The sequence below is a fragment of the Phaseolus vulgaris genome, chromosome 1 (assembly GCF_000499845.2).
Source record: "Phaseolus vulgaris cultivar G19833 chromosome 1, P. vulgaris v2.0, whole genome shotgun sequence".
Lineage (NCBI taxonomy): Eukaryota > Viridiplantae > Streptophyta > Magnoliopsida > Fabales > Fabaceae > Phaseolus > Phaseolus vulgaris.
This window is the reverse complement of record NC_023759.2, coordinates 14711093-14723169: the sequence shown is the minus strand read 5'-3', so window position 1 is coordinate 14723169 and position 12077 is coordinate 14711093. Positions and strand designations below refer to the sequence as shown.

The window sequence follows — 12077 nt, the reverse complement described above, 5'->3', positions numbered from 1 at the left end:
GACCTCGGCTTCACTCAAAGGCACAGAGGATTTATCTGGCGAATTATTTCGTTTGCCTCGGCACTTTCACTTACGAGGGGAGGTGTTGTCTCACAAACCTTCCTCTCTGCTCGTAAGGCTTCTAGCGCAAGGGAAATTAATTCTTAACTGACCTCAGCTTCGCCCAAGGGCGAGGAGGATTTAACTGATAACTATTACGTTTAACCTTAGCGCTCTCACTCGAGAGGGGAGGTGTTCTCTGCGAACCTACCTCTCCACCTACGAGGCTTCTAACGCGAGGAAAACAACTACTTAACTGACCTCAGCTTCGCTCGAGGGCGAGGAGGATTTATCTGGCGAACTATTTCGTTCAACTTTGGCGCTCTCAATCGAGAGGGGAGGTGTTCTCTCATGAACCTACCTATCCACTTACAAACGCAAGGAAAACAAGTTCTTAACTGAATTGTACATAACTCGAGAAAATATTTCAATCGTAATCATCTTGGGACCTCATTAAAAAACCCTTGTAAGGGAAAAAAAAGTGTCCTCTAATACCATGTACAATATTCTTGCTTAATTGAAGTAAGACTTGAAGTCAGCTACATTCCATGTGCAAGGAACCAAGCCTGCGTGCTTCGTCCCAAAGATCTTTGTTCTCCTGAGGGAATTGGTCCACAAGGGAGAGAGCGAGTGCGAAACTAACGGGGCTGCATTCCTTGGTACCTAGTGTTTCTCTCCAGGCTCTTAGCATACTCTGCTCTCCCTGTGTGTAAGACCTTGAAACTGACCCTGTCTTTGTTCGGGGGCCGAGTCGACCACCTAGTCGATCCTCACTGGTTATCCCGGTTTTGGACTCTACGGTCTTCTCAACCGGGGTTCGCACCGTCTGATCGGGGATGTTGCTTCGGTTGGAGACTTTCTCTCCAATCTCTCTTCCCCCAGAGCTGCCAAATGGATCAGATTTGGTTCTGCGGGTGATTTTTACTACGACCTCGTCGGGTTTGGAGCGACTGATCTTGGGCAGGGGACTTCCCTCAGTGTATGGTGGTCCATTAGTGACCATGGATACCCTTCGCCTTGCTTTGAGGCTATTCTCGTAGCATCGCTTGGCCTCCTTTTGATATGATTTGAAGGTAATCACCTTTCCTGTCAGGTCTGGTAACTTCATCTTCATGTGCCTTGTCGACGGCACCGCCCCTAACCTATTCAGTGTTGGTCTACCCAACAACATGTTATAAGTAGAGAACGCGTTGAGGACAAGGTACCTGATGCTCTCCATTCGTGACGCGGTGCCATCTGTGAAGGTGGTCTTCAACTCCAAGTATCCCCGCACCTCTACTTGGTCTCCTGCGAAACCGTAGAGACAACCGCCATAGGGCCTTAGCATGTTGGGGGATAGTTGCAGTTTGTTGAAAGTCGTGCAGAACATTATGTCTGTCGAGCTTCCATGATCTACTAGCACACGGTGCACCTTCCTTCCCACGGTTACCGCTGAGATTACCACCAGATCATTGTCATGGGATATGACATCCTCCAGGTCGGCCTTGGTAAAAACCAGGTCAACATCGAAGGCGTCGTTGGTCCTCTGTGCTTCCATCGACATCACTGTTCGCGCGTATCTCCTTCGCTGAGAGGCGGTACAACCTCCACCCGAGAACCCTCATGCAATGGTGTGGACCACACCATGCACAGGGACTTCATGCCCCAGGCCACCCCTTGTTGCCGTTGCGTCCTCGGTCCCTTGTTTCTCTTGCAGATAATCTCTTAGGAGACCGTTCTTCACCAGCTCGTCTAGCTGGTGTCCTAGCGTTAAGCAATTGCGTATGGGGTGGTCGTATGCTTGGTGGAACTCACACCAGGCGTTCTTATTGGGCCCGAGCCTCTTGTTGATCTTGGGAGGCACCTTCAGCCTCTCCGCTATGTTTGGGATAGCGATGAGGTCTTTTAGTTCCACTATGAAGACATGCCATGGCGGCACGTTATCTTTCCCATGCCCCCTCGTATTAGGCCTTTGATAGGGTTGTTGTTTCATGGGGGCCTTCATCTCTGTCGTCGCCTCGTGGACCCTTATGGTTTGAGGGCGACCTGCTGCGCGTGGCCGTGTGGGCACCACCATGTGTGTTTTTCACTAACTTCTTCCTTCGCCGTAATATGGGCCACCGCGCGGCGCTTTATCTCGGCGAAGGTCTTGAGGTGGTTCCGGATGAGTGCCTCGCTGAAGGGTCTCGGGATGATGCCCTTCCTAAACGCGTGCACCATCATCTTTTCTTCTGTGAGGTTTAACCTCACTACTTGCGCTCCGAAACGATGGGCAACTCCTTCAAAGACTCTCCTTGATATTGTTTTACATCGAAGAGGTCAGAGGATACTGACGAGGGGGGGCTCGATTCGCGATGTATTGCGCCCTGAACAACTTTGTGAGTTGCGGGAACGACGTTACATGGCCATCAGGGAGGCTGACGAACCAGGCCATGGCCGTTCCTGCCAGAGTGATCATGAACAGCTTGCACCGCACCGCATCGGAGCCCCCAACCAGCATCATTTGTGTATGAAAAGCCGTAAGGTGGGCCTCCGGGTCTTCCACCCCAGTGAAGGTCACCTTGGGCCCTACGAGTGTGCCTGGTATCACTGCATCTACGATCTCTGGCGAGAACGGTGTTGGGAACTCTCTGGGTGGCGTCACAGGCCCCTGATCTGCACCCTCACGCTCAGCCGCGTGGGTTTGCAGGTCTCTGCGCAGTTCCTCGTTCATAGCTTGCGACGCTACCAAATCAGCTTGGATAAGTTATTGATTTGCTCTTGACACGGTCACTTCTTCCTGAAGGGCTTGCATCATCTCCATAACCTGCTGCAGGGTGAGGCCCTCACCCCCGTTTGGTGCAACAGGTCCTTGCCTTGTACTTCTCATCTCTTGGGTTTTCCTGGTAACTTCTTCGAAACCTGTCATAACGTCTCTTAACTTACTTTTACTCTCTGAAAGGAAACTATTCGTGTTTTTCAGATTTACTTTGTTCTTCTCACGCTTCTTCGATTTCCCTTCTTAAGCTTCTCGCGCTTCTTTGTAATAGGTACAATGTTTCCATTCCTTCTGTGTTTATGGGTTTTTACAGAGACACTGTTTGTATGAACTTTGATTTTGTGAAAATATTTATTGAACTTATCGATTAGTTTGAAAAAGAGTTCTTTTTGTGTTATTTGTAATGGATAGTTTTCAAAAAATTGAAACTTTGTAATGGATTATGCTTGCTATATCCGTGGGCAAGGGATGATCTTTTAGAGGAAACTTCCATTTACACCACCGGGTTAAAGCTTCAGAAACTAAGGGATTCTCCAGCTCTAAGTAAAACTAACAAAAACTGGGTAAAGGTTCAACTTTGTAAAGAGGGAGAAACAATTTGTGCTGACGAGAGTTCTGATAACGATGGTCCCTTTTGTTTTATGTATGATACCTTGTTTATTAAGTTAGGTTTGCGTTTACCTTTGGAGATGTTTGAAAAGGAAATTATAGCACTAATGAATGTTTACACCCTAATAGTTAGGCTTTTATCTAGGTGTTTAGTATTCTGTGTAATCACTTTAGCATTCAACCTTTGTCGAATGTGTTTTTTTTTTATTTCTTTGAATTTAGAAGTTCCAATCGCCAATTGTGGGCATCTTTGAATAACGTTAAGGGCTTGCTTACCTTTTTTCAATCTTCTTATAAAAACTTTAAAGGTCGGTTTGTGAAAATCTGATCCTCATCCGACGAGCCTAGTATTTTGAAGGGATACCCCTGTATTGGACCCTGACACCCTATTATCAAATCGCTTGATTGTTAGAAAATCTGGATGTCGGGGAGCGAGAGATATGCAAGATGTTAGAAAAGACGGGTGTTACCTTTGCCACCGTTAAGCTCTTAAGGAATGAATTCCAAGCTATGGACTTAAAAACATACATTGGTATATGGCCTCCCCATCTGATTCTTATTGTCTTGTTGTTTGTTGTATTTATTTTGCTTATGTTATTTTTATCCTTTTCTTAGTAGATAAACAAATGGTGATTCCCCATAGGAAATGTTCCATCATGCCCGAGAACTTGAAGCGCCTAAGTCGATTGTTGGGGGTGTTGCTTTGAGTAAAAGGACTAATCCTAATTGTAGAACATGGGAGCTTTGATGATTCAAATTTGTGTTGAAGGTTAAAGTTGTGCTGCTTTTGGTTTAAACCACGATATAATCGGTTGTTTGTCGCTTAGCTTGAGTGAAGGTTTTCAAAACTATTTTTGACTTGGTTAAATAACTGACTAACCAATTCAACTAGTTAAAACACTGGTTGATTGTCACATTTCATAACAGCTTTTCAAAAACCTGTTGGATTCATTTTCAGTTGGATCAAAACTATTTTGGCTCATAATTGACTGCCTAGAACGACTAGTTTTAAGAGCTATAAATATGGCTTATCTTTGTATTTCAAAAACAACAAAAAAAAACACATTTACAGTGAGAATGAGATTGTTTTTTAAGAGATTCAAATCAAGTTTTGCAAGATTGCTAAATAGTTGTGCACTGGTTCAAGGTATGATCTTAGGAGCCCTGTGATTCCTGTAAATTTAGGTGTAATCTGTTTCTTTCATGATTCTTGTATTTGTTCTTTTATAAACTTTTAAAGTGTGTGAAAACCTGTAAGATCATAGGGTGTTCTGACTAAGGTTATGCGTTTAACAAAGAGGGTGAGTGGTTTTTGTGGTATCAAGATCACCTCTTTGTGATTGTGTGTATTGTAATATGTGATTGGTTATTAGTGAAATCCAATGGTTGTTATGGGAACTGGATGTAGCTCAAGGTTGAGTGAACCAGTATAAATTGGTTGTGTAATCTCTCTTTCTCTCACTTCTTATAAACTATTTGATTTAATTATTTTTTTGTTGCTGCCATAAACAACCAGTTAAAACGAAGTTTCAACCGATTGAAATTCTGCAAACAGTTTCTTTTACATTGTTTGATTGGCTTCCTTGATTACTTCTTTTGTGATTGTTGTTAAAACTTCATTCTTGTGCAATCTTTACGAAGATCTTTTGACAAACAATTCACCTCCTCTTGTTTAAGCCATTAATTTTAACACTAACCAGCTTGCCATCTTAAGCAAGGCGGCTACCGTGGACTCGGGCAAGGCCGCGGGAACTAGTAAGGTCTCCCCAGTGGCATCTTACTTGATTCCGATGATGATGAGAAAACAACTTCAGATTGTTCTTTCCGAAGGAAAATGAGTAGAGCAGCCTCAACCCAACCAATCCAACCCTTGGCTACCTCACGATCGGTTGGAGACCGATCCGAGAAGGTAATCGTCGAGCAATGGAACGCTGAAGGGTCAAATAAGAAGGCGAGGATTGTGGGGAAATATGAGGGTTGGGAAGTGAATCAAGTGTGTCGAGGAGTGGAAGGGTATCTCGGCAAAGTCGCTACCTTAGTCTCTCTGATGAGTTTTAAAACCCAAGAAAGCTTGGGGGAGAAGAGCAAGAAAGACCAAAAGATCAAAAATTTGGAATAAGAGGTGGGTCAACTCAATACCAAGGTGGCTAATATTACTCGTCTTCGGTTGAAGACCGAGCACATACATGCTGAGGTGAACAAGTGGTCTCAAGAAAAGTCTGATCTCTACCTTTAACTTTAGTAAATAGGTAGGGAGTTAAAGCAGCGAAGTGATGAGCTTGCTTAGGCAAGTGAAAATGATCCAAAAACAATAGAAGACGACATGGAGATATGTTGAAGAAAATCTCAAGAATGAGATTTCTCTTTCATTTTACTCCGATTTTGATGTTACTATTGTGCAGGTCGTTGTTCTTCATCCCATTATTGACTTATCTGGGGTGGATCCTAGAAAGGTGACAGTGGATGGCAAGATCGTGGATGAGGAATGATTTCAATTTGTTTTTATTTGTGATTTATAATTTGTGTTTAAATTTTTTGGTGTATTCCTTTGGACATGTGTTATTTTGGATTTTTAGTATTTTCATCACACTATGTTTTCCAAATATTTTTGAAAAAGGTTTTTGTTCTTTGTAAGCTTTTTATAAAGTCAATAAAGCTAACTAAGTATTTGTGATAAAAATTGAGTTATAACATATCGAGCATAGATGATTAATAAAACATTGTCATCACTTTGCGACAAAGTAACAATTTATCATTATGAGTTGGAAACATCGGTAAAATGTCGTCAATATTTGCGAATGGCGATGAAGTATTAAGCATTGGCTAAATACCGTCAACACATACGAAATGTAATGAAGTAACATGTTATAACGAGTATATGTGTAACAAAATAAGTTATAACCATAAAATATCGTAAAAACATTAACAGTTGCGAATGACAATGAAGTAATAAGCATCGACCAAATACCGTTAGTACATATGAAGTGCGATGACGTAACAAGTCATCAGTCAAAATACCGTCAACACTTTATAAAGTGTGACGAAGTAACATGTTATAACTATAACAAGTATACGTGTAGCAAAATAATTAGCCATAAAAAGTATAAAATATCGTAAAAACATCAACACTTGCGGATGACGATGAAGTAATAAGCATCGGCCAAATACCGTTAGCACTTTACGAAGTGTGATGAAGTAACATGTTATAACTATACCAAGTATATGTGTAGCAAAATAATAATCCATAGCCATAATAAGTATAAAATATCGTAAAAACATCAACACTTACGAATGGCGATGAAATAATAAGTGTCGGCTAAATACTGTCAGCATATACAAAGTGTGACAAAGTAACAAGTTATCGGTCAAATACTGTCAGCACTTTGCGATGTGTGACAAAGTACTATGTTATAACTATAACGAATATATATGTAGCAAAATGATAAGTCATAGCCATAACAAGTATAACATATCGTAAAAACATCAACTCTTGCGAATGGTGATGAGGTAATAAGCGGGCCAAATACCGTCATCGCATATGAAGTGTGACAAAGTAACAAGTCATGCTCTCTATTAACTGGCGAACCCAAGATTTTGTAGTCATTCTCTCTAGTCAACTAGTGAACCCACGATTCTTAAGCCATGCTCTCTGGTCAATTGGTGAACCTAGGATTCTTGAATCATGCTCTCTGGTCAACTGGTGAACCCATGATTTTTGGCGATCTAAGATTCCTGAATCAAAATTTATTGAAATTGTGGCTTTATTAAATAAATGGGGCAAACTCATTCAAAACCCTTAAGAAAAACAAGATAAACTCAAGGGAAAAGTGTGTCGTGCCATGAAAAAAGATCCAAAAATGTTCAAGCCATGAAAAACCAAAAATTGTGTAAAGCAAGATATAATTGTTAAACTATAATAAAAATGTAAGTTTGATGCGTTCCAAGTTCAAGGCACTAACCCGCCATCAAGAGCCTTTAACTTATATGTTACATTGCCGAGGAGTTGGCATATCCTAAAAGGGCCTCTCCATTTAAGGGACAATTTGTTCTCCAATTGATACAACTGCCCTTTCTTGAGTTCAAGGTCTCACACTTTGAACTACCTGGGAATGACCTTGCTTTTATTCTTCATCTCTACCCGTCCTTTGAGCCCAAATTCCTTTGTTGGATGCCTTGGGAGAGAATTTTTGTACTCTGAGCGACGGTTCCATAATTTCAATGAGAATCATCGCATCTGTTCCATAGACCAAACTGAAAGGCGTCTCCCATTTTTTTGATTGAGGGGTCGTGAGGTAAGACCAAAGCACTTGTGGGAGCTCTTCGGGCCATCTCCCTTCCACTGTTTACAACCCCCGCTTCAAGCCCTGAAGGAGTATCTTGTTTGCTACTTCGGCTTCACATGAACCAACCTAAATAAAATTTTCGATCCTTCTCTCTTCCTTAATTTTCTAATTTATTGATAGTTCTCTCTTTTCATTTGAGAATTTCTCCTTTTTTATCGTTTAACTGTCTGAAACTATGTATCCCAACTATTTTTTTCCTGTTTTTCATTATTTATCGTGTGTTTAAATAGAGAAAAGTAATTATGTTTTTGCATTTCCGATTTTTTAGGTGATATATGGGGCATGTATTATTTTTTGTTTTAAGAATATACAGGTTGACCAACTATCATGCACTCGAGCCCCTCGTTGTCAGTTTTTGTCCACTACAAGAATAATAAGATTTAGTTGCAATAGAAAGTGTGGGTCACACTACTTGCGTAGGTTAAGCCTACACAAAATGAAGAAGAAAAAAAATAAAATAAATAGTGTTCGTCAAACACACGAAAAATCCACACACTACAAGAAAAAAAGTAATTAGTTTCCACATATTTGTGGAGGCCAAATGTGGACGCATTTTTCGTCGACCAAACCCACACAAAACAGATGCAAACTTAAAATAAAATAAAATTATAATAATAAAATTTTAAATTTTTGAAGGTTTAGTCCACGCTCTGATTTTAAAATTAAAAATAATAAAAGTATAATTAATTTATTTCAAAACTTCTAGTTGTTGAACTCGAATATGAGCCAGAGAGCCCACAAAACTGCTGAGCGAACATTTCTTCCTCCACTCCTTCTTCTTCTTCTTCCTCCACTCCACAAAACTCCGTGACGGTGACCGTGCTTCGACTGTGAACGTGCGACCGTGAACATTCATCCTCCACTCCTTCTCCTTCTTTGACCATGACCGTGCTTAGACCGTGAACGTGCGACCGTGAACGGTGAGTTTCACATTTCTTCCTCCATTCCTTCTTCTTCTTTGACGACCGTTAATGAGTAACCCTAGGTTCTTGATGTAGGTTTCCCATATACTTGCTTTTTCTTACAATTATGATGCTGATTTATGTAACCCTAGGATGATTTTTCTTCTTACATGTTGATTTAAGAGGATGCTAAGTTCTCGAATGATTTTGATGCTAAGTTCCTTGTAGGTCATTTATAGAGGACTGTGAGGTTGGATTTTAGCAGGATGGTCCTTTAAGTGGATTTTAGCAGGATGGTCCTTTAAGTGGATTTTAGTAGGATGGTCCTTAGTTTTCTAGTAGTGGAAGCATAATTGAATCTCTAATGTCATTATATTATTGACCACCCGAATACAAATAGTCCTTTACCTGAGATGTTACGAATAATTTGTGTAAAAAGGGTATAAGTGAATACACATTGGATTACTGAGGGAGTTAGGAGTAAAAGTGGTCCTTTGCATTATTCGAATTGGTTGTGGTAGGCAGCAAGAATCAAATTCCCCTCAACACCTTTTGAAAATGATTTCTGCTATTTTAATATACATTCTAAAGTTTGATAGGCATTGAAGATTTAAAATTGTCAAGATGTTTGTATATGCAGATTGTCAAGGAGTGACGATTGCTTAGTGAAGAAAATAAGAGAGAAAAGTGACCGACCGACCAAAGATTAAGATAATAGTTATATCAACCTTTTTTTTTAAGACAACAATTACTTATGCATTAGATAGATAGTTAAGCTAGAATGAGAGTTGAAAAAAGACATGGTGTGAAATAATCTAGTTTGTAGTTATTATACAAGTGGTGGAAGTGTGAGCATTGTTTGTATTTGTAGAGTTGATGTGTCTGGTGTGTTCATGTCCTTACTTAGGATATGTGCTTCAGTGATTCAGACCTATGCATGCATTTCTCTTTTTTTTAATCTGCGATGGCGAATGTATGCACTTAGGAATATTTATATAATGATGATGCACTTTTTTCTTGGAGTAAATTTCTGCAACACTTTCTCTTTTCTTCATTGCCAGTTATTTCAAAATTTAGCTATGATCAACCAAATGTAACCCTTCTGTTTAAGTTTTCTTAGTTCTTATTGTCTTACATTTGTGTCTGTTTTGTTTTTCTTGCACGTGCAGGCCTCCGTTTAGCTTTATTTGTCCATTGTAAGTAGCTGCTATCAGTACTCGTAAATATGATGATGTATGTGTTCCTAATTTTTTTTTTCAGGTTTGTTTCGATTCGCGTAATGGAGAGTGACTCCCGTTCCAGCAACCAACGATGCCTTGCTTTTTGGGTTATGTTTTCCTTGTCAATGATCATGGAAAGGGGACTTTCAGTGTTATTGAACTTGTACTTTTTTTTGCTAAGAATTTAATTGATAATTTGAGAAAATCTAAAGTGTATTTAGTTTACATTAATCATTAAACTCGCCTAATTGTTAATCAATTTTTTGTCATTTTTTATTAACTCTTATACTGTCATTCCATAGTTTCCTCTTTGAAGCTTTAAACTCCAACATTCTCTTCCATGGAGTATATAACAAGTCATAGAGCAATGTGATAACACTCACTTCTATAGAGTACAAGTGGTCATTGAGCAATATGATCACAATCACTTCCATAGAGTACAACTGGTCTAAAACTTTCCTTTAAGCTTCGTAGGTACTTTGTGATCACAAATATTTTGAGTTGAAAATCACTTTACAAGTCAAAACTGATTTCACACCATTGTGATATGGTATGATAGTTTTGTTTGATAATTCTTATATATCACTACTCATAGAGCGGTGTTATATTGGCTAATAATTTCATCACTACTATATACATATATTCTATGCAGAAAAATGGATCGAAGATGCTTGTATGAACAACTTGATCCTTCAAGGAGACTTAACAAACAATTCATTACACATATTTAATAGAAGGTTATCTTGTTCTATCATACGTCCTCATCCCTTGATGAGCTACACTCTTTCCATTTTAATTTGATCATGTTCCAAAGCCTAAAGGATTTTCAAAACCTACGAAACAGACTTTGACAGACACATTGAAAAGGCTAATTTATAAAATGACACTGAGACACTTCATATATATGTATATATATATATATATATATATATCCCCATGTATGTATATATATAGAGAGAGATAGACTCAAATGAAATGAATAATGTACATAGAATCTAAAGTGATAATCAATACTTACTCCTTGTATATTCATCTTCTTATAATAGTAAGCCTCAAAAGAATATTAGTGAGTACTCATTATTTTGCAATGAAAGAACTGTCTCTTTATAAAAGAATCTTAATAAGATGAAATTATAACTTAGAAGAAAAGGTATATTCACCTTTCCAAATCAACTATTTTTTTCCTATGATAATGAGCTTTACTAGAAGAGGTGAGAAGACATTAGTTGTTTGATGTCCTTCAAAGTGGAGGTGCTAGCGAGGAGTAACTGTTGAAAATGTATTTTCCAATATGGCACTTCAAGAAGGAGAGGTGTCTTTGCTTCATAGTTCAAAGCTTATTTCATCATCTGAAATTTTTAAGCTGAAGGTATTATAAAAATAGTTTAGTGGCGCATGCATATTTTCAGAGAAAAATATATCCTTGGGATGGTCATTCATAGTTGCTCAAAATTGCCAAGAGATCCATTTACATTCGGATGAAGCATAAAACATCTTCATCTCTCAAGAAATGGAGCATGATTTGTCATGTTTCTTTCTTAAAATAGTGGTTTTTTAATGGTGTTTCCCTATATATGCTGCAATGTTTGATTTTCTTTACCATTCATTTGTGTTATGATAGTGTATTTGTGTATTATTTTTGTTGACAGACTACAACAAATAAGAAAATTTCTTCTGCTTTCTCATTTCCTGCTGAACTTGATATGCGGCATAGAATGTCTGAGCTGTCTCAGTTCGACTTGGTGTATGACTTGTCAGTTGTACTGATTCACAAGGGAACTGGTGCTAATAGTGGTCATTACATTGCTCATATTAAGGATGTAAACACTGGGCAATGGTGGGAATTTGATTATGAACATGTTACTAATTTGGGTTGTCATCCATTTGGCGAAGGGTCTTCAAATTCTACCTCTAAATCCATCAAGACTGATGCAATTCATTCTAATTGTTCTCAAGCAATAGTAGCTGACAGTAATGGAAATGGTTTGCATGCCTCTCATTAAAAATCTTCACTTGTGGAGACATTTTTGTCTAGTGATGTGTACATGTTGATGTACCATCTTAAACATACAAAAAATGTTGGTGAAATTGGGAGTGTAATTTGTGGTGCTAAACATGATGAAAGAGAGGGTGTGGAAGTTGCTTTGCAAAATGGTGCTTCTCTTGCATCTCATCTTTGTAATGAGATTCAAAATTTCAATGCCTCATATGATGAAGCTTGTCAGGA

At 39.0% G+C, this 12077-nt stretch overlaps 1 protein-coding gene across 1 annotated transcript; it reads left to right on the top strand.

Moving 5' to 3' along the window:
- Positions 1–11141: 11141 nt before the first annotated feature.
- LOC137815565 (ubiquitin carboxyl-terminal hydrolase 26-like) lies at positions 11142–11853 on the top strand. Its single transcript, XM_068618680.1, has 2 exons — positions 11142–11219; positions 11500–11853. Exons 1-2 carry the CDS (start codon positions 11142–11144, stop codon positions 11851–11853), a joined length of 432 nt encoding a protein of 143 aa, XP_068474781.1.
- The last annotated feature ends 224 nt before the right edge of the window (positions 11854–12077 follow it).